This window comes from Berghia stephanieae, chromosome 2 (genome assembly GCF_034508935.2).
Source record: "Berghia stephanieae isolate SIO BIC M18660-M18661 chromosome 2, UCSD_Bste_1.3, whole genome shotgun sequence".
NCBI classification, from domain to species: Eukaryota; Metazoa; Mollusca; class Gastropoda; order Nudibranchia; family Aeolidiidae; genus Berghia; species Berghia stephanieae.
Genome location: NC_088361.1, coordinates 80,004,779 through 80,027,552, shown reverse-complemented (window position 1 = coordinate 80,027,552; position 22,774 = coordinate 80,004,779). Strand labels below are relative to the sequence as shown.

At 34.2% G+C, this 22,774-nt stretch overlaps 2 protein-coding genes and 1 pseudogene across 3 annotated transcripts in view; 2 read left to right on the top strand and 1 right to left on the bottom strand.

Moving 5' to 3' along the window:
• LOC144965615 (uncharacterized) overlaps positions 1-5,834 on the top strand; it is a 24,006-nt gene extending 18,172 nt beyond the window's left edge. The window contains exons 11-14 of the mRNA XM_078901157.1: positions 593-796; positions 1,681-1,892; positions 2,521-2,608; positions 4,405-5,834. Coding sequence (XP_078757283.1) covers positions 593-796; positions 1,681-1,892; positions 2,521-2,608; positions 4,405-4,862 — 962 coding nt within the window. The 3' untranslated portion in view covers positions 4,863-5,834. The remainder of the gene's footprint in view (positions 1-592; positions 797-1,680; positions 1,893-2,520; positions 2,609-4,404) is intronic.
• Positions 5,835-7,155: 1,321 nt separating this feature from the next.
• On the bottom strand, positions 7,156-22,494 carry LOC144965614 (DNA polymerase lambda-like). 2 transcript variants are annotated; one of them, XM_078901155.1, is made up of 9 exons: positions 21,481-22,494; positions 18,039-18,116; positions 17,010-17,117; positions 16,448-16,627; positions 15,439-15,567; positions 13,754-13,922; positions 13,001-13,092; positions 11,411-11,572; positions 7,156-10,293 (listed from the first exon to the last, which is right to left on the bottom strand). In XM_078901155.1, exons 1-9 carry the CDS (start codon positions 22,120-22,122, stop codon positions 10,186-10,188), a joined length of 1,668 nt encoding a protein of 555 aa, XP_078757281.1. In that variant the 5' UTR covers positions 22,123-22,494; the 3' UTR covers positions 7,156-10,185. The 2 variants fall into 2 exon arrangements, with proteins under 2 accessions (XP_078757281.1, XP_078757282.1); XM_078901156.1 differs by lacking the exon at positions 11,411-11,572 and having other exon boundaries at positions 9,956-10,293; positions 21,481-22,267.
• On the top strand, positions 14,506-14,629 carry LOC144966800 (U5 spliceosomal RNA; annotated as a pseudogene).
• Positions 22,495-22,774: the final 280 nt, after the last annotated feature.

The following is a 22,774-nucleotide window of genomic DNA, read 5'->3' as shown; positions in this document are numbered from 1 at the left end:
TATCTCACCGAAAAATAAACCTATCTCTTTCTCAGTGCGTGTTTCCAACCAGAACCTCCGTTCCGTAAAACCATTTCAGAACAACGACACAAAACCACGTGAAAAGAAGAAATTATAAGTATAGATAGCAAGACAGTGGACCAATGAAGAATCAACCGATACATGGGCGGCCAACGTTTCATAACCCGAAAGAGAATTTCACCTGGATATATCAGGTTGACATCGTGGCTAATCTTCAATTTGGCGTCCATGGACAATTGCTACCAAGTCTCTATTTTCAATAAGCGTGTCATTGAACACCAGGATGATGACAATCATGGTAATATGATGTTGTAATATTGGCCAAGGTTCTTTACACAAGTTATTGCGCTTGAGTTTGATGTTATTTATGAGATATTGTAAGATTGCGAGAAGAAAAAGTACGTCAGTCATGTGACTTGCTCTGAATGAAATGAACATATTTGATTTATAATTTTGAAACAATCGTAAGCATTTTAACGCGCATCTTGCACGTTGCTAGACTGGAAACGTGCAATATGATTGTGCATATCGTATTAAATGTATATATTTATATACACATACTATTTGCCAGGTTTGGAGCTTATGTTTTCTGTTCCATATGCATACACAACTGTACCTTTGGCCTTGGTAGTGCTCATGTACGCCATCTTGTGTACGTATCTGAGTGTTGAGAACCAAGGCATTATGACCAGTATGCTGACAGGCATCATGGGAAGTCTCTTTGCTGCAGTTGCCATCTACGGAACTTACAAAATTTCTGTTGAAATGGCGCAAGGTAAGTGGAGATTTTGTTGCATTAAACATCAAGAATTCTGCGAAATCCTAGGCGTAATTGATTTCATTTATGAAAAGAGATTAATATTCAATATTGTCAATTAACTATCTAAAAAGAGAGAGGGAGAGAAAGAAACCCAATGGGGCTGATCCTTAAACAGCGCAAAAGTTGTTGAGTGATTTAATTACCAGCGGTCATTTTTCAAATGTGTTTTGTTTTTTTTGTTTTTTGTTTTTTTTTTCCGTTTGCTTGTTTGTTTTGTTTTGTTTGTTTTGTTTTGTTTTTTTTGTTTTTTTTTTTGTTGTTGTTTTTTTATGGGTTCTAGCGCTAAATATGCATCTATCCCGAAAACCTGTTGTGGGCTGTATACAAACCCTCTACATACTGCAACATTAAAAACATGGCCCATGATATATGAAAACAAAGCAATATAAAATGGGATTTTCATTGATAAGGTTAATTGTTATTTCTCCCCGCTCTTCTCGTCTCTTTTTGTTATTGGTACAAATTACTTCAACATATTTCCGTTAATACATGACATATTGTAGGTTTTACAATTAAATTAAAGGAAAGTGAGCCAGTGTCGTACAGATGAATGGTCTTCGCTTCATACAGGAGGTAGGTAATCTAACTAAGGTACCAGGTTCGACTCTCGCGTGCTACGCTTTATGCACTTGAGCAAGTCATTTCGCTCTCACATACATCACAGCTCTAAAGCTGACGTGTGGATATTTTAGTCTTCCATTGAAGCATAGATTAAAGACGTATTGTTTCCTCGTGGAAATAAATAAAGGAAATTTTAAACAGAGGGTTAAAAAAAATGAACCAGAATAACAAACATATTCATTTGTCTCCTCTCATTTTTTCCATTTTCTACGCCTCAGATATCGAAGATGGCAACTTTCACTTCCAAGAGCATTACGTCATCTTGATGCTTGCCCTCAGTCTGGTTTACGCCGGACTCATGCACCCCAGGGAAATGTACCAGTTTGTCTATGGCCTGGCGTATCTCCTTATATTCCCTGCCATGCACATTTTACTTCCAATATACAGCGTTGCCAATATCATAGACCAAAGTTGGGGGACCAGAGATTCCGTGAGTTAGATTATCGTTATGATAACATTTTATAGTAGATGTCAGTCGGAGATGGACTATTTGTATAATTTGCCGGGTAGTTTTGATTGATATTTCAAGTTTAACCGAATAACAGTGTTTCTTTTTAATGTAAAAAAAATAGACAGTATGCTATACGAAATCTATGAAAATGGAATTGTTTATCACAATTTCAACTTTCTTATTGTCTGACATGGAACCCAACCACTACTTTGGTAAGAATTTTGCGATGAAAAAATACAAATGCATCAATAAAACAATCTAATAATTCTTAGTGCAGCAGTTCATTGTCATTATTATTAATTTTAGTATTGATACATTCTCCCATTATATAATCATGAAAATTATCATCATCATTATCATCAACATCATCATCATTATCATCATCATCATCATCATCATAATCATCATCATCATCATCATCATCATCATCATCAACATCATCATCATTATCATCAACATCATCATCATTATCATCATCATCATCATCATCATCATTATCATCATCATCATCATCATCATCATCATCATCATCGCCATCGTCATAACAATAATCGTATTTATTGGAAAATTGTCCATTCATTTCTGCTTTACATTCCATCACTACCAGACCACAGCCAAGAAAATATCCTTAACATCTTGCTACACGAAGTTGAAAGGCAAACTCAAAAGAAGGAAAAAACAAACCGAAAATGGAAGTGAGTTATGCATTGACTATTAACGGTTAGAAACGTTGTGTAAATCAGTGCAGAAAACAATCGTCGTTTCTGAATCTGAATGTTACTCGAAGTCGACTCAATTCTGAGTATTTGTATTCGAGGGCGGAGAGAGTTGTTGAATGTGACAGCCATTGTTGGTGTTTAGTCTGAAGAATTTTGATAATCTTCGTTTGAATGCTTCTAAATCTGTTGTGTTCACACATGATTCGGGAAGAGCGTTCCAGTCTTTGATGGCTTGAAACCTGTTAGAAATCATAGCCGACGTGTTCATCACCACTTTACCACTAAACTCTGTTTTAATATACCATGATTGAAAACGTATGGAGAGAGATCATTTTGTAATTGAGGCCCTATAGTTCGGGATTCTCTCCCCAAACCAGTAAAAGTAACTCACTCAATCCTAGAGATTTTTGCTACTTTTCAAAATTGGAAAAAAATGTATTAAAAATGAGCATGTACATAGATAGTTTTATTCAACTACCATTAACATGCAAAAAAACTAAAAACATTAGCTTTGATACTACACCCATAGTTTATCTCATAAAAATGTAATAAATGGGCGTGGGGTAAAAGTAACCCGGGTAAACTACGGATATAGTCAGTGTTAGGGTTGAGTGAGTTAAAATATAGATTGAAACATCATATATTTTATGAGAAATATCTTGCATAGAGTCTTTGATTGTATTGTACTACTTTGGTTTTATTTGCATGTGTCAATTGAAATTATGTGCGTTGTAAATTATTGTTACAAATGTATAATTTAATGTAATAATGCCAGTGTAAAGCGCATAGAGCATGACATCGTCATGGTTATGCTCTATAGAAATTATTATATCTATCAAGTCTTTTCAAAGTTAAATCCAGCTGTAGAAGAAAATATTTGGTCCCGAAAATTTTAAGTAAAGAGTTCCGTTGGCCTTCTTAAAGGATACTAGTGGTGAATTTATTTCAGTTTAATTTACGTAGCCTTTTCATTAATGGATAGATGGATGGACTTATGGATTGATAAATTGATGGATTGACAGATTGATGGATTTATGAATTGATAATTGATTACGACCACGTCCAAGCTTTCTCATGATATCCTCAGTTGACGGTATATGATGGCTCTATGCCTCCAGCTGACAATACTTAGTATAGTAACGCTCGGTTATAACGAGAACCCCTTTTCCAAGGATAAATTGTAGTTATTCCTGAGCTCTCATAATCGCCAATTGTAAATTATGGAAAAAAACAAAACGTCATAAAGCAAGAACACCTCTGAGTAAAGTAAGATTGTTTTTGTTTTTTATAGTTACCGGTGGCACTTTGAGGTCTATTCCTCGGTCCTTTCTTCGTGGTTATGTGAATGTGTATATCCAATCTAGTGCATATGCACTATTTATATAGCGCAAAATACACTAAACGTACTACAATGGGTTCCTTGCCAACAGCAACACATAACATGCAGGACGAGACAATGACGCATGCTAGACGATAAAATTTGTTTTCCGAAAGAAATAAAGCTGTTAACGGACAGCTTCTCGTTTTATACAAGAGAAAATGTGAGTAAAGGCATTTTCCAAGGACTCAACTATGCGCCGCTAAGAACGAGACTCGAACCCAGGACCTTACGATCCAAAGGCAAGTGTCATACCACAAGACCATAATAGCTGCACAAGAAGACTTGTCTCTGAGCTTACATCGACAAGTAACCAAGAAAACAATTAATGTATAGCAAAGGGGACAAGTTAAGTTTTTTTCTAAATTTTACTATAAAACAATATCGTTCTCAGATAACACTGGAAATGATGATGTCATTTCTTCCCTGACCGCTGACATGCTGGATATGGCCGAAGGTGACAGAGTTGCCAGGGAAGAGAATGCATTTTGGGATGCCCTCATTTCCAAATATCTAGGAGTCGACGTCAATCTTGGAATGAAAAAGAAGGATCTGGCAGACGGCTTGAGGACTTTCAGGAATAGGTGTCTCGCTGGCTATATGCTGACTAACTTTCTCTGGTTGTGTTTCTTATCCTATTTCTATATGGGGCTGGATTCTCCGTTGTCCAAACTGAACGTATACGGTGTTATCAGCGGAGCGTTGTACGGTTTTACATTGGTTATACAACTTGTAGGCTTGACTGGGGGGAGGGTAGAACAAGCGATTAGACGAGTGGCTCGATTTGTTTATGGAGATGATGCTTTGTACTGGGTGAATGAGAGAACAGCAAAGTGTCCGAACCCGGCCTAATCCTCTTGATGAAAGTTAGAATAGTATCATTAACTTAACAATCATTTTCATTACCATCATCACTATTATCACAACCATCATTATAATCATCATCATTATCTTCTTCATCATCATTATCGTTATTATCATCATTTTCATCACCATTATCACCATAATCACCATCAAACCACAAGGTATATTTTTAAATTCAGTTTTCATTTTCATTTCTACTTTTAAACAAGTGATTTTGTTTTCACGTCTAAGCATTTATTCTATCATTCATTATTTGTTCTTTTCTTCAAGGGATTTTTCGATTTGTTTCAGATTCGGCTATATCTCTATTATATTGGTGCCATATAAACATAAAGCAATACTTTTTATTGAAAATTAATCTTTGAATGCTACTAGTAGCAGAAACAATTAGTGACAGTTATAAAATTAGATGTTTTATTCACGTTGACGGGTTATATGATAATTAATACATGAGCCAAAACTAATGCAATTTAGTACATGACTACATTAAAAAAGAGAGTTGAATTCATCATCGAGTAATTTTCAGAGTTACATGTGTGTGTGTGTGGGAGGGGGGGGGTGAGTGTGTGTGCATGTGTGTGTGCTTTTGTGTCTATGGTGTGTATGGTCTGGTTTTTGTTTTGTTGTTTTGTTGTGTTTTTTTGTTTTTTTATTTTTGGGGGTTTTTTGTTGTTTTTTCTTTCTCTTTTTTTTTTTTTTAAACTTGAAGTGAAAACATCTTTCTTCTCTAGGAACATAATACGACTTCTGCGCCGATGTTAATGCTGCAGCTGGTTCAGTTGCTGTTGTTGCTGGTGAGATGAGTATGATGATAATGACGACGACGATGGTGATGATGATGATGATGATGATGATGATGATGATGATGATGATGATGATGATGATAAGGATGATTGACGATTGATGGATTGACTGATATTGTCTACATTTTAATAAACCAGTTCAATACTAAAAAGAAAATTGTATTTAATCAACTCTCTGGGTTTTAGTAGATGAACTAGAGCGATGAAACGTCTTACTCAATGCCAAACAACACAGCATGTGGGGCACAAACCAACAAGACCGCTGATTGAAAGGTGAAGACGTAAAGCTACACCATCCTGTCTATATTTTAAAATCCATATTAAACCATCAATACAGCTGTAAAACCGGTACTTCTGTATAACTGCGGCACTTGGGCGTTGACAAAATCCGAAGAAGAACATCTGGATGCCTTCCATCGCACACAGCTAAGAAGGGTACTGGACATCAAATACCCCAAAAAGATCTCAAATGAATCACTCTATAAGATCACAAAAGAAAGACCAATCTCCCTTGACATTTTACAACAACGATGGCAACTTTTCGGTCACATACTACGCAGGGACAAAAACATACCAGCAAACCAAGCCATGTCGGGATACTTCCAAAAACACGGGAACCTTTTCAGAGGAAGACCGATCACAACACTCCCTGTGATCCTAAACAAATACCTCACAACACTTGGACAAAGCATTAGTCTCATAACGGCAGGGGACCTTGAAAATCTGAGAACCCTAGCAGAGGACCGGCAATATTGGAGACACCTCACACAGGAAATACTGGAAACAGCCAAGGCGACCCGATCTTTCGGTCGAGACGCGAAAGGCATCTAAGTCAGTAAGTCAAGTCACAGCTGTAAACGAAATAGAATGCAAAGTACAATCCATTGTTTTGTTTTAGAAAAGTCTATTACATAAAAGTTCACATCACAGTAATGGCTTGAAAAGAGTTTATAATTTTTACGAGTTTTATGGTGTTAGCGACACTTTTGGGTCAGTTCAACACCAGGGGGGGGGGGGGGGGGGGGGAGAGAAAAAGAAAATGATAGGATAGTCATAGGATTAAATATATGCATTTAAAATCACCTAAGGAAAATGAGAAAGTTGAGAAGTTGAAACACGAACAGAACTAGAATCAAAGAGTGATCTGCACAGTACTTTCTCCCAGATTTAACACACCCAGCTACCCACTGCTGGGTAGACAGGAGGGTCAAAAAAAAATCTCCACTGCACACAGATCGATCTTGGTCTCTTTGTGTGTGATGCAAATGCTTTGGACAGAGAAATAAAAAGGAAGCCCACTCACCCACCCACTCAGGCTTTCAACGTCTTGGACATTCTAGAAGTAAAAATTATGAGTTAAAAAACAGCTCTTCATTTTATGCCATTGCAGCATTGCATAAGCAGATCAACAAAGCTGATATTTTATTATTCAACCTAGTTCAGTGAACCTTGAAATGAACGAACGAAGATCAAAGATATCAAATTCAATAAGGAATACTTTATTAATTTACATTCAAAATCGCATTTTGCATTCAACAAGATCTCAGATAAATCGAGATCTTAGCCTCAATCTCGCTGCTCGTATCCTAATCCCATTGAAATAAATTATAATAACAATAATCTACAAAGCTAGTCATTTTTCAAAATGTGTTCAAAAGTTAGTAAAATCCAATTTTACTTCAATTTTGTACAATAAAAATAGAAAGAGATGGTGGACAGTACAAGTTTGTAATCAATAAATAATCAAGGAAAGTTTGATAAAAGTATGTACACAATATCACAAATTCTGTTACATGAAAATTGGCAGGATTTCAGATCATAATTTGAAAATGCAAAGATATAATCTGTTTGCATTATTATTTAGAGTACCGTGTATAAACATAGACATAGATTGAATAAAACTATAACATAAAAATTTGGTCTGAAAAAAAAAAAAGAGAAAGAAAGTATGGTTGTAAATTATATTTATGTTTGGTAAATAGTTTTTCGCAAAGCAAGTTATCCAAAAATGCAAATAACCTTCTTGTAGGGAAAACATAAGTTAATACACGGACATCGATGATTAAGTATAATTTTTAATGAAAAGTAAGTAAATAATAAATAAATAAATATATTAATCAATTAATTAATTAATGGGCGTTTGATTCAATTACTAAACAGATAAATAAATGTGTAAATTATTAATTAATCAACCGTTTTTATATCAGTTTGTACTTTGTTGATTTACCCAATTCAATACGAGTCATATCCGTACAATTCAGTCTTCCATTATCAAAAAAACAAAGTGAAGACTGACCACAAAAAAATGATAAAGAAGAATGGTCTGTAGAAGAATCAGTAGCATTCAACTTCGGTAACTCCAGTCTGAGGTCACTCATACTCTCATAAACACACTGGCATGGAATCATTCATGAAATGTCTGAAAACCGAGCTATCCTAATATTATTCTTGTGATTGCTGCTGTTATTGCTGTTATGTTGAAAACTAAGTTATTTTCTGTCAATCTTTTAGTTTGTTGATACAATGCAAATCAAAGTGCCGCATAACACAACTGTGGTTTTACAGGCCCTAAATAAATTCTTTCTTAAATTACATCTCCACCAAAATAAGCCATCTGTAAGATTTCTAAAACACACTGAGAGAGAGACAATATATGGAGAGAGAAAAGTACAGCATTTTCTCCGAAAAGCATCCACGTTCACAATATTCAAAGATGAGGATTTCAGCCAGTCAGGGCAAAACCAAATCATCTTAGTTCCGGACAGAACTACAAAGCCAAATTGAATTCTACAACAGGACGGATCACCTGTCAGTCCAGAAATGAAAGAAGAAAGCAAGAAAGAAAAATCTGGCAGGAACCATAGGGAGGTTCTGTCTTCCATTCAGAAATGGCTAAGCATACGTTTGTTTTGTACCCAAATGCGGGATATTCATATTTGAAACTTTATTTAAAAACTGTGAGGAACAAGCTTATAGCAAATTATTATAGAAATTATAAATTTTCAACAGTTGAGACTGGCTCGCTACGCCATGGTATTCAATAATCAAATTTAGTCAATATCTCCAAACAATGTTAAACGAGTTTGACTCTCCCTCATTTATATTATATGTTTGTGTTTACATACAAGTAAAACATGAATAGTCAGTCCTAAAGTGACCTGTTCAAAGACGACATCAAAATACACACACACACACGCATATATATATATATATATATATGCAAAATATATAAACCATATCCAAGATTTCACCATAATCAACGCACTTCAAAATATTTCACTCATTCCACTAGTTGACCAGATAAGACCAAATTTCCATTTCATTTAGTATAGCAATAGTAAGTAGTCTTTTACATAACCTTTTGTACCATTTGGGCCCAAGGTTTATCCCGGTTTCTATAGTGTGAAACAGACAATAATAATTGTTTGCCATCCTTTGGATAGGATGCTTGTTTATCAAAATTACTTTCCACCAGATCTAACAGACCCAGCTACCCAATCACTGCTGGGTGGAAAGGGAGTTATAAAACTTTTTTGGACTGACCCGTGATTGATGACAGTTCCTTTGTGTGTGAAACAAGTGCTCTACCAACTGAGCTATCGGGACCCCCTAGCCTTTTGTATAGCACTTGTGAATCCAAATGGTTTCAGTCCAAAGCAAAGATACAGAGCCACTTGGGATGGACAAATGATATTAAGGGATAAAAGAAATAGTAAGGCTATGGAGAAATAAGTAATAAGAATCCACTGTCCCCTCCCCCAACATCCCTCCCAAGGGAATTCCACCCACTACACATTAATACTGCATCTGTTTTTAAAAAAAAAAAAAAAAAAAGGATGATTTTTCACTTTTCACAAAGAAAATGATAGTTCAATGAAATAATTTCCAATTTTTTAAAAATTGCATTCAAATAAAAATCTGAAAAGTTATATATATGGTGCAGCGTGAAATTGAGGGGAAATGAGTCCCAGGAAAAAAAATCGGCTTTCCTCAACTGGGGATCGAATCGCTTTGATGAAGAGAAATTTGCATCCATTGTTTGCATTGTAATACTGAAATTCAGAAAAGTGAGTCGAGCTGGCATTTATATTGATAATAACAAGAAAGGAGGTGAGTAGAGAACTGTCAGAAGAGTTGAGAGAGGAACTCAAGATAGATAGTATGTTTGATATCACTTTTTTTTGTAGAGGTGGATAGCGTTGATTGTAGAGCGTCCCAGGCCAGGCAGAAGTACCACAACAGTCAGGTCCTGGACTCAACTCCCCACCATCACAAAAGTTTTTATTTTCTATTGTCTTCTGGCACTTCTCTTCTCACTTTATTTCTTTCAATCCTGAGAGGAAGCTTGGAAACACCATCTACATACATCCTTCCACTGCTAATAAAAGCAAAACTGAGTGATCCTACTTGCTTTTTTTCAAAAACACTTAATAAATGATGCTACGGGTTTGGAGTTGAGAAACAATTGGCGACTGTAATTATGTTTGCTCTTTTTTTTTCCTCTTATATTAATGGTCCCGTTCTTCAGGTGGTCTGTAAGGAATTTTGAGGATTTTGAAGACAGACTCTTCTGTCGGTGTAGGTATGATGGTTCCTTCATGAACCCTTTCACCTCCCTGAAATGATAAAAGCACCAAAAAAATATTCAAATTTTTTCAAAACTCTATAATAAGGTTGACATAGTTCGACTGCATAAAAAAAACAAAGGGGGCTGGTTCAAATAGGGAAAGATGTAAATTTTCCAAGAGCACACTATCAATGCATTTAGTTTGAGATCACATAAGTCTCATCATGACACAAGCACAAGTCCCCACTAAGAGAAACATACTAAATGTTTAAAAACCATTTTATATGTTAAACAAACAAATAACACAGTAAGCTGGCTTTAGAGTAGGATAAAGAACAAAGTACCAAACAAAACCTCTGATAAACCCATAATTTCCGTGAAAGTGCTTGCAGGCAGTTGCAATAGTATAAATAATAACTGGAGGTGCCTAAATAAGTCAATAAAATGGAGATAAAGATAAAGGGAGTAAATCTGACTCATGAATGAACAACACATCCATTCATTGATCATTCACGAGTCAGATTTACTCCCTTTATCTTTATCTCCAGTTGCAATAGAAGCCTGATTGCGACACTTCTGTTTTTCATCTAAAATCTTTTAAAATATTCAACACTACCATTTACACAGACTCAGTTTTCCACGCTCGGGAATCCAACAACTCTTCTTCAACCTTCAACAGATTAACATCTAAACTTGATGAATTCCTTACAATACACTTAGTTCTTCAATGGATACCAGGACATTCGAATATACCAAGAAACGAAAATACAGAAAAAAGCAGCCAAACTTGGATCAACCTTTCTACAACCTACAAATCCAGTATCCTTTTGCACAGCTAAGGAAATCATCAAAGGAATCAAAGTCAAGAATGGATGAACAGTTGGCAATATCATTAGAAGATGCATATTTACTCATTTGACCACTCCTAACAAGACTGATAGCATAAATAATCTCTGAAGACAGTAAAACATTATATTTCAACGAAGAACTTATCATATACCACTTAACAGCCATCTTAAACTTAGATTTTTTTTAAAAATAGATAAATAGATCATATTTTTCTAGATAGTTACTTAAAGATTTGTTTTGTTTCTCTGTCTTTTCAATCCAGTTAAACATACAACTTTCTGACTTTATTTTGTTTTCTAGATATATACAGTCGTTACCTGTCGTATGACTCCACCTCTGAGAGCGTGTTCACTGAGTGACATATCCTGTCTTTTGCATAGAAGTCTGAGAGATCTGTTAAAGTGTGCAGAGCCAGTGAAGTACATCACAGCGCATGCAAATTCATGGTAGGGAACGACAATTATGTCAAGTCGTCGGTGCTGTTAAAAAAAAATAATTTAAGAATACAAATGCTTGAACCTTGAAGTTGAAGAGGTAAAGTAGATTGAAAAAAAACCAGAATCGAACCTTCAATATAATTCCCATAGACAAATGATTCAAACTTTCTGGGTTCCCTCTTTGTCAACAAAACATGGTGAATAAGACATTTAAGACGAATGTGAGATGAGAGAATAGCCATGTTAAGGCCAATTAACAAAACAAATGTTTTGCTGTAATGAGCTATAATTATGTCAATGAAAGTCTTCCTGCTTAAATATCAAGAAAAATCTAAGACCTCTGCTGATCGTACATTTATTCATGCTGCTCCAGGTGTCTGGAATTCATTACATACCAATCTCAAGAAAGGGATAATGGATTCTAAGATCATTTTTTAAAGAAATTAAAATTCCAGTCTATGAAAGGCTCTCTAGATTAACAAGAAATTCTTAATCAGTAGATAAACTAAAAATCCAGCAAGATGGTTGAGTGGTGAAGGAATTGGCATGTGCCCCAAGAGGTTCTGAGTTAAGGCAATTTCGGATTTTTTTTCCTTGGGTAATTAACTCACTTAAACAATAGGGATGATTCTTGTTGACATAGGATGTTTGGTTGAAGGATTAGCTTTATTCCTTCGAGAAAAACCCTAGGTGAGAGCATCTAATCATGCCAAGTGTGAGGGTGTAGTTTTTCTTTTTAATATATAGACTGCTTGTTTCTCAAATAATCAATACCTATGCTACACTTTTAAAAGAATTTAAGAACATGGTCTTCTTTTGATATATTAATATTAAGCATTCCAGACGTAAATTGATAGAGGGCTTTTCTGATTATGTAAGCATGTCGGACAGTTGTAAACAAAATACTCATTTCACTAACTTATAATTCTTAATGCAAACAAATTATAATGTATAATATCTAAATTCTTAACATAAAAATAATAATAACATATATATATATATATATATATATATATATATATATATATATATATATATATATATATATATATATATATATATATATATATATATATATAAGATGTTATGGTTTAATCTCAAATGCAGTCATAAGATTTTTATTTATTTATCCATTTCTGAAATATAGGAAAGTAATCTACAAAATTTTTTAAGAGACATTACTTGGACCTCCTTTCTGTATTTGAACATCTTGGATAGAACATCCATTCAAAATAAACACCAAAAGTATGAACAAAAAAAAAATCTAATGACTTTTGTCTATCAAAAAAGTTGAAAGAGCACACATATCTGCTCAAATAACAAAAAAGTCCACAAATGGATTTGGATAAATCTATATGTGCTAAATCACCTAAAATTTGCTGATTATTGGTTTCCTTTTTCTTCTTCACTTTTGACTGTCAACCAATTAATCTCAGTATTTTCTTCCATTACATTTTTAAAGAGTCTTACTTTGGTATGCTCCCCAGGAAGTTTACAAACTCCAAGGTATTTTTTCTGGTTTCCATTATCCTCAGATGATACCAGGTCGTCTGTTAAGAATCCTAAGGAAATAAAAGATGAATAACAATACATATATATTGGAACATGCTTATAACTTTAAAAAACTTTGCAAATCTAGGTCAAGTTTTAAAAAAAACTTTAAAACAGTTGATAATTAAAAATCAATTCCGGTATATAGTTTCAATTCCTAAAATGGAAAATTCCAAACTCTCAACCCATAAATCAAATATCAAACATGTGCGGCTATGTGGTCTTGTGGTATGACACTTGCTTTCAGATTGGAAGGTTATGGTTTCGAACCTCGCTTGGCGCATAGTTGAGTCCTTGGAAAAAGCTCTTTACTCATATTCTCTCACCATACTCAGGTGTAAAATGAGTACCTGGCCGTTAACAGCGTTGTCTCTGTCCAAAAAAAATAATATCACCTTACAGGTGTCATGTCTTGTCCTAAGTGTTAAATGTTGCTATTGGCTAGGGACCCCTTGTAAAGCGCTTTGAGAACATTTAGTGGATAGTGCACTATATAAAAGCTCAATCTTTTTTTTAATCAAACATCACAATAGGCTTGTAAATATTTTAACACGAGAAAATTTTTACCCGCTATGATCCAGGATGACTAAATAATCATATCAATATAATTCTAAAATCGTATGTATTTTCTAAATACTTTACATCTCAAAACACATTCAACTTGAAACTCACCAGATTCGTGGAGCTTATCAAGAAGTTTTCCAAAGATTCCCTTGTGGGATCTCCCATCGGGGTGTGTAACTAGAACATCTACATCCCCACAGGTAGTCTTTCCCCTGCGATATGAACCACAAGCCTGGGCGATTATACCAGGTTGGATACTTTCAGCTGCCTCTCTCACCTGAAAGAAAATAAATGAGATAAAGCAGAGAGCCATTACGAAAAAAAAAGGCCACACACATTCTTATCTATCATTCCCCGTAAATATGGAAAAAATATAGCAAAATCATTTGACTATCTGGCATTCCTTTATTATTTAAAAAAAAAATATCTATAATTTCCTGTTTATATATTTGTTTTGTTCTCATTCTACAGTGGAATTTTTTTCTTCTTCTTTTTGTAAAAACCAACTGAGTGGGCATTACTGGCAATGCAACTATATCCAAAAAAGAAAAATTATGGCAAGGTTCCTGACAATCTGCACTGCATCTTTAACCATACACTGGAAAAACTCCTTTTAAAAAATTTGGCCAGAAAACCTGTCCTTCAAATATTGATCGATTTAAATGACCCCTGTCTTCACATAAACTCTCAAACAAGACTCTTTAACATAAAAAGGCGGGGAGCAAGGAGGATTGCAGAGGACAGTTTTGGGTGGCGGAAAACAGTGAAAACTTTATGCTGCTCTAGGTGTTTCCTTTGCCTTTTTTTTTGAGCGGCTATATGGTCTTGTGGCATGACGCTCGTTTTGGATCGGAAGGTCCTAACTCTGGTTTCTCTTCACAACGCATAGGTAAATCTTTCGCCTTTTACTAAAGATTTCCGTGGAGAGGAGCACAATAATGAGTCTATAGACTAATTTTCCTAATTTCGAGCCTCACTCAGAGCATAGTTGAGTCCTTGGAAAAGGTTTTACTCACATTCTCTCCCCATACTCAGGTGTAAAATGAGTACCTGGCTGTTAACAGCATTGTCTCTGTCTAAAAAAACTGTAACATCACCTAACAGGCGTCATGTCTCGTTCTATACGTTACATGTTGCGGTTTGTCAGGGACCCTTTGTAAAGTGCTTTGAGCACATTTAGTGGATATTGCACTATATAAAAGATCAAGGTTTTGGGGAGGTTTTGTTGGGTTTTATTTTGTTTTGTTTTTTGTTACACCATTAATACATTTATTTTTATGGATCTTCCAATGGCAAAAGAAAGAAAGAAAGAAAGAAATGAAAGGTATGACATACGTGGGCATTACAATGGGGACCTATCAATGTACAATGCATTTGATGTATCAATGTACCAATTGATCATCAAAACTTGTACCAATGTACCAATTGATCATCAAAACTACAGAGTATGATAATTCAGTATAAAATCAGAAATGAAAACTGATGCAATCCATCGACAAGTTGCCATGTCTCTTTTACTCATCTATGAGTAAATGAAGGAACGAAGATCAAAAGAGATATCAAATTCAATGAGAAATATAATACAAAAATGCAAATAAACTTTTAATTAGGGAAAACATAAGCTAATACATGGACATAGATGATTAAGTTCAATTTTAACAGAAAAGTAACTTGTAAATAAATAAATAATTAAATATATATATAAAATCAGAAATGAAAACGGATGCAATCCATCATTAAGCTGCCATGTCTCTTTTACTCATCTATAAGCAAATTTTACTTATGTAACTTACAAAATCTGCTATGTTTCCTGCTTCCTCTCTGGGCATCCTTTCAATTAAGTCATCATAGAGACGAACACCAACTTTTTGCTGACTTGTAAGTTTAGCTTTTGTTCGGAGATCTTCTATTGTTCGAAACCCCTGGAAACATGAAGATTTTTTGATGGAAAATATATTAAACAACATAAAATGCCTCACTATTATAATTGGCTGAAACACAATATGTCTTCCTGAATATCTCAAAAAGAATCCAGGAGAAATACCTGTGTTGAAAATGAAACAAAAATATCATCCTATCACCTTCAATGTCATATTCTTGCTTGTATAAAATTACAAATTTACGCTACATAACTATATTTTATATATGGCTTTGATAACAACTTCTTTGAAATTTGTCTAGGTCTCCAGATGAGGCTCAGGGGCTCAAACTTTGTTTTGACTTGATTTTCTTTTGTTTCAACATTTTATTTCGCAAATTCCTGTAGTAAGTTATTTACCACTGTATCATTGGATTGAACTTGAGGAGAAAATAGCATAGACTCTTTTCTGAATAAACATTGAAATATTAAACTTGAATTATTTTTTTTTAATTGAAGAAAATCAAACATATCAGAAGAGGTTACAAATCAAATACTGTCATGAAACAGTTCAAAACAATGCCTTACCTATCATTAACACAATACTTGTGGCTATATACCTCTGTACATAACTGATTCATTGAACCCTCATATAAATAAAACAATCTAATTTTTGTTCTTTTTAATTACCAAAAGTATAAATAAAATTGTAAAAAATGAGAACAGGCACCTAGAATTTCAAATGTCCCAAATCCAATCTAATAACATATGCATACAGACAAAAAGGTTATTATTTTTTATATTCATCACAGGCAATCATTGTATAAAACATTATACTAGTCTTTTAAAATATTATCTCTAAATCTTTAAATTAGACACAAAAGAAATGACTGTTTTAGTTTTATTTGTTACTTTCATTTGTTGAATATCTGTATATGATTTACCTGTTGATACCAAACTTGGGCAGTGTGAGGTCCAGCTCCCCATACATTGTTAAATAATTCCATGGTTTTTATATCTTCACTGGATTTAAATTCGTTTAATTTACGCAATTCACCACTTTGAGCTATCTCCCAAATTTTGTCTGCAAGACGGCCACCAACACCTGGTAAAGATTTTGCTTCCTGAAAATGAAATACGACAAGGAAGACTGAGATTACGACAAGTAGAGAGCCTGAATTATTGACAATCTTGGTGAGGATTCTGTAAAATACCATTTCATCAGAATAATTTTTTACCTTATGCTTCTAACAAGTAATAATAAATCTATCTTTATTAGATTATCTATTGGGTAGCAAAGCATTTTCATTTTATGATCTTTGTTCTTTTTAAAACTTTCAACACCATTATATCATTTAAGGCTCATTTGAAAGTATATCATGGTAAACTTATAAGTAAAATAAGGAAAGCCTAATTTCTTGTAACTAATTGATAGTCAAAATTATATCTCTAAAGGGAGTCTCTTCCTTTTTTAAAGATCTGTGGACGAAAAGGAAAAAAAGGTACCTCCCACGAGGAAATCGTTTTTGGATGCCTCATGAGGGCTCTAATGCATTTCTGATAACCATATGATCTCCATTTATCATTTGTGCTGGCATAGGCTTTCACCATTTCCTGAAATTAAAAAGAGAGAAACAAATAAAAATATGGTTTCATTTTAAAAATGCATTTTCAAATGTTTTTTATTTGCGTGTTTCTCTGAATTATTTATTTCTAATCCAATATATTATGCTGACATAAATCCCACTTTAATATACTATTTCTTTTCCGGTGGGTAAGGAATAATGGACAAAATGTCAAATTCATAACAAAAGCAAAATCAAAAGCAAAAACCACTATTGCAAATCCTTATATTGTTCCGCTTGATAAATAAATGATAGATAAACTATATTTAGATACTATTGAACAATGGTTTTATTACCATTGCAGTGAGCAAAACTGAATATAAAGCTTTAAAATAAAATTTTTAAGGGTAATGTGCGTAAACAAAGTGTTTTGGCCTTCAGTCAACAAAATAAACAGTTCCTGACAGAAATCTGATAAAAGTGCGTCTGGAGAATGTTGTTTATAGAAATAGAGATTAAATTAAGAGATTGGTTTCATTGTTGAGTGAAAAGAAAAATGAGCTGGTATATTTCTTGTTACATATCATTGTTTGAAAGTTTCAAATTGAAACTCTGCATATTCATTTTTGTACAAATTGGTCTGGCTCTCAGTTTTAAACAGCTTCATACTTGCCGAAACTTTTGTTTTAATACAATGCTCTAGTCATGTGAATCAAAAATCTATTTTAATTTTGGTAAACAATCTAAAATCATCATGTAGAAAAGCGCATGCTTTAAAGCCCTGAAGAAGTACAATACTTCCTTATTAGGATTGAGCTTTTCAACACCAGTAGAGCCTCTAATCGTTTCGAACATTATATTTGTGTAAAATATCATTTGCAAAAGTAGACGGAAATGGGACATTGCCTTACAGTCTAAATCAGTATGACATAATAATGTAAATAAATGATGAAAGTAAAGCAGTAAGTACCTCTAACTTGTCTGTGATATGTCTGTTATGATTGGGCTGAGGATTCTTGGAAGATTGTGCACATATCCAGCTGTTCACCTTGAGAATAAAGACAAAACCATTCAATGGCTGGGATGACGAAGTATAAAGAGTGCTTTTCTAACAACCAGACAGAGTGTGCCAAACAGCTCAGATCTTAGTTTTGACACTCTCCATGAAATGTTTGAATCTTTATAGTTTTCTGATATCATTTCACATTTTGATATCATTGAAATAAATGGCTGTTCTACCTGTATTTCTAAATCTATGTATATAAAAGGTAATAAGCATTTTAAGTTATACATGGATCTTTTTGGTGGTTATAATAATTTGTTTAATGCTTTACTTTTCAGATTTGACTGATCTTTCATATTGCAATCCACTCCGGATAATCGAAACTCAGTTAATTGCAACTTTCAGTTAATCACAACATTTCTCAAGAAACAGAATTAATCTACTGTCTATAAAAAGTCACTGGTTAATTGCAACAAACTTCAGTAAATCCCAACAAACTTTCGACCTGAAAAAGGGCAAATTCAAGAAATCAATCAAACAAAATCTCATGATTAAATTTCATCATGAGTAAAATCATGACAGGTTGAAGAACCAAGATTGGGAAGGATTTAATGCTACAGTAGTGTGTCACCACTCTATTAGAGAGGGCGGGACTTTGCGGTATGGGTCTGTGAGGTCATCTGTGACCATTAGATAGGAGGTGAGAGGGCCGGGCATAGTCTAGACAATGACAGTTGTAAGGAGAGACGGAGCGATATCCTTTGTTTTGGGATTGACAACCGTGCTTTGTGATCAACAGATTTGGTAAGAGCTTATTTGTCTCTAATCACAGCTAATCTCATACACATGTTGAAAACAAAGGAGTGAAAGTTAATCCAATCTGAATAAGATGTAGGCTTACATCAAACATCCTTTTCTCAAAATCTATACAGGGCTGACATATGTTTTTTTTCTTTCAATCAACTTGATCAGTCTGCGGTGGACTAAGAACAATGTTTAAAACAATCTATCTATGTCATTCCATATAAATAATGTCTGTAAATCTCTGAGTTTTTAAATCAATAAAATATTCCTTGTCAGAAAGTTTTTTAACTGAAAATGTGACCAAAAAATTAATGGTTTCTTTGGTCGATTATTGCAATTCCCTTTTGTCAGGTCTCCCACTGAAATTAACTGGTAAATTACAATGGGTACAAAATTCAGCAGCCCGCATAATATATCAAAAAAAGAAAATTCGACCATATCATCCCACTTTTAGAAAATTTGCACTGGCACATGGGCAAATATGAGACAAAAAACAAGGTTTCGGATCTCTAGTGGCTTCTTGTGAAGAGAGGTCAAATGACATTGAAATTCCAGAAAATTTCACCCAAGAGCCATTCAATGAATTTGTTGACTTAGACAACAATTTGGAGATGACAGGAGAGCTGTCAAATAAAGAGCTCTTAAGCTGGCAAAACATCTGTGTCTTGAAAAGGATGCCAATGAGGATGAAATTGACCCTTTGTCAAAGAAAGAAAAGCTAGACCTCGTGGAAAAATCTCCATCACCTCTTTCAAGAAGACTCTTTAGCAGATTTGCCTCGATCATTGCAAACTATTGAGCAACATGTTTATAAACAACAGGCCTCAGCAAGAAAACAGACGACCTTTGATGCCTTCTTAGGGAAATGAGTGATGCCAACGCAAAGGGAAATTATGGAATTTACAGCCATAAAAAGAAAAAAGAAATATTGTTTGTTTTTTTTAAAAGGAAAAAAAAATACAAAAATACAAAACAAAACAAAAAAACGAAAATCAACAAGCAAAACCAAAAAATATAATTTTAAATAAGGACATGGATGGTCCTAGGCCTGTGCAAACCCAGAGAAAAAATGTTGCAATAGCGGACAGGAGACTCGTCTTCAATTAATTGCAACATTGTCACTGATCCCAAAGTGTTGCAATTATCCAGAGTGGACTGTATTACAAAAAAAAAAAAAAACTGCACTCTTCACAGGACATTGTAAATTACCATTGATTTGTTATTCTTTGAAAATAAATCCATGATCAATATAAAAAAGGAATCACTAATAATCGTAAAGAAAAACAAATTCTTAACATAGGACTTTAAACTTTAAAAATTCATTTTTATACCTTACTACAAAATCTAAACTGCAATCTTTAAGTTTCAGATTCAGTTGTGGTCTCTTAAATTATGATGTCAATACTCTACATTGCAAGTGGTGACAAAAAGTAATCCTTCAGAGCCATTAGGGCCAAGGAGTCAGAATTAAGCCCGTTTCTACATTATTATATTGCTCTCAACACTGTGGATTAAACGTAAGTCTAACAGTAACAGACCCAGATACCTTATCATTGCTGGCTAGACTGAGGGATCAGTAATACGATTTTTGACTCAAAAAGAGATCAAAACCAGTCCCTTGTCTGGCAATGAAACAGCTGAACCAAAAAGTATGGTGAAATCAAAAGTTTTAAACAAGAACAAATTCGACCCTTCCTCCTTTTTTTTTTTGAAGCAGCTAACTTGGCCAGAAATTTCAAACCACACACTTGTCTTCAGCAAACAAATACAACAAGAGATACTAAAGTCACAACCATATGGCTTTTTAAATTGAATCTATGACAGTATTAGATGCTTCTCTTTTTTATTATTGTAATTTCAAATTAATTGTATTTAGTTTTTCCCCGACAAAAAAACATGACATTACAGTGGTCTCCATTTATGAGCATGGTCCTCGGGAATCAAGCACAACATCATGCTTATAAGTGGATTCATATTTCTCTTGCTACGTCTACGTTCAATGATTATATTACAGTGAAATCATTTTTTCCTCTTAGTTTCTTGGAGCTGCTATTGCTCCAATAAAAAGTCATTTTTATGTTGTTGTTTTTTTTGGACAATAAATCCATTTTTTTCTTCCACATGATGCGACAGTATTACCACATAGATGAGGGACGAGGGGTAAAAAACCTTGTGATTGTTGCTTCTTTGATTTTTAATTCCATGCACATATTTATGTAATCTTCTATTGTTGTGGTTCTGACTCTGGTCAAAATGACTGTCTTGATTAACCATTTATTAAAACCACATCTGGTGAGAATCTGTGCCCTCCTTTTATTTTCCCTGGCTTTTGGCACCGTGTCAGCATCACCATAAGTGGACAGCCTGCCCGTCCCTAATTTCATCCCCCATACCAGTACTGTTACAATGAGTTGCCGAGCCAGCCTATTGTTATTACATAAGGTTTTATGAAGGGCGTGCATTGTGCATTTCATCACTGAGGTGTAAATCATTTTGTGCAGCGGAAGTCAGCATTGCAGCCGGAGTGCTTATAAATGGAGACCATTGTATAATGTTAACATATATACAGATATACAATGGCAACCATGGCCTTGTTTTATCTTACCGGAATGTTCTTTCTTGCAATTCCAAACTGTGAATTCATCTCTTCCATTTTAGGTTCATCGTCACCACTGGCCTCATAATCGCTGTCTTCATTTGTTTTACTATCACCAGGTTTAACCATTTGTTCATAAGAAGTTTGTACTTTCTTTATGAATTGGTTTTCATCTGCTTGACCAGCCGAAGAATCACTAACTTTCATTTTGAATTCATCAATAGAGTTTACATTGCATTCATCTATATTCGTATTAGTGGTGATAATACACGGTCTCAACTCATAATCTTGTGATTTCACAAGTTCTTTTTTCTGCAGGCACATACTCAGCCACAAAGTTTTGACAACAGTTAATTCGGGAAATTCAGTTAGACCAAGCAACCTCAACATTCTGTCCACTTCCATCTTGTCATCAACAATAATATGAGATACTCTGTGGTCCGAAGACAAACTGCACTCAATTCCACCTCCATTCTCAATTATTTTCTGCTTGAAAATATTTATTCTAGCCTTTTCAATGCCAGCTTGGAGAATATAAAAGTTCAAACCACGGAACAAACTATCTGATTCTCCCTTTGTTAATTTTGTTTTCTTATTACTATTTCGTATGCCAGGAGGTGATTCAGATTCCCTTTTAGTTTTAGAGCTCATGTTCTTTCCTAAGATAAAACAAATAAATAAAAAATATCTTGTAGACAAGACTACTTTACTGAATCACTAATAAGTATCTCGATCTTAGTCTAACCAACGATGATTTTTCATTTAGAGTTGTCAGTGGTCCGACCAAGACGACCAGCTCAAGTCAGTTCTCATCAGTAGTCGGTATCATCAGATCGGAAGGGCACATGAGTCTCAGTATCTCTGACTAAACCAAACAATTACACTCTCTTTAAAATTCTTCACGCGGTGTCTATGCATAGTCTCTATTTTCCATATAATATTAAATAAGTTGATTTTTAACGTGTATGAAACTGAGCTGTGGGCGTCGGCAGTCAACTTGCCTGTAAATATGAAAGTGTAAACAAATCAAAGCATATAACTTATGCCAGATAAATATCCTAATTTTGTTAAAAATAAGAACTAAAATATTTTTAAGCTTTCCTTTTTTTAAAGTGTTTGTTTTATTTTGGTTTGATATTTTTTGTTGGTATTTTTTGTTGTTGTTTTATTTTCTTGTCTTTTTCTCCTTTTTTTAAATAGAGGAAACCGAGGAAAAAAAAAGAGACTGATTTTAAAATCCTATGAGATATAATAATTATGAGGACCTTTTTTGTTTGGGGTCAATGTGGATGCCAGATGGTCA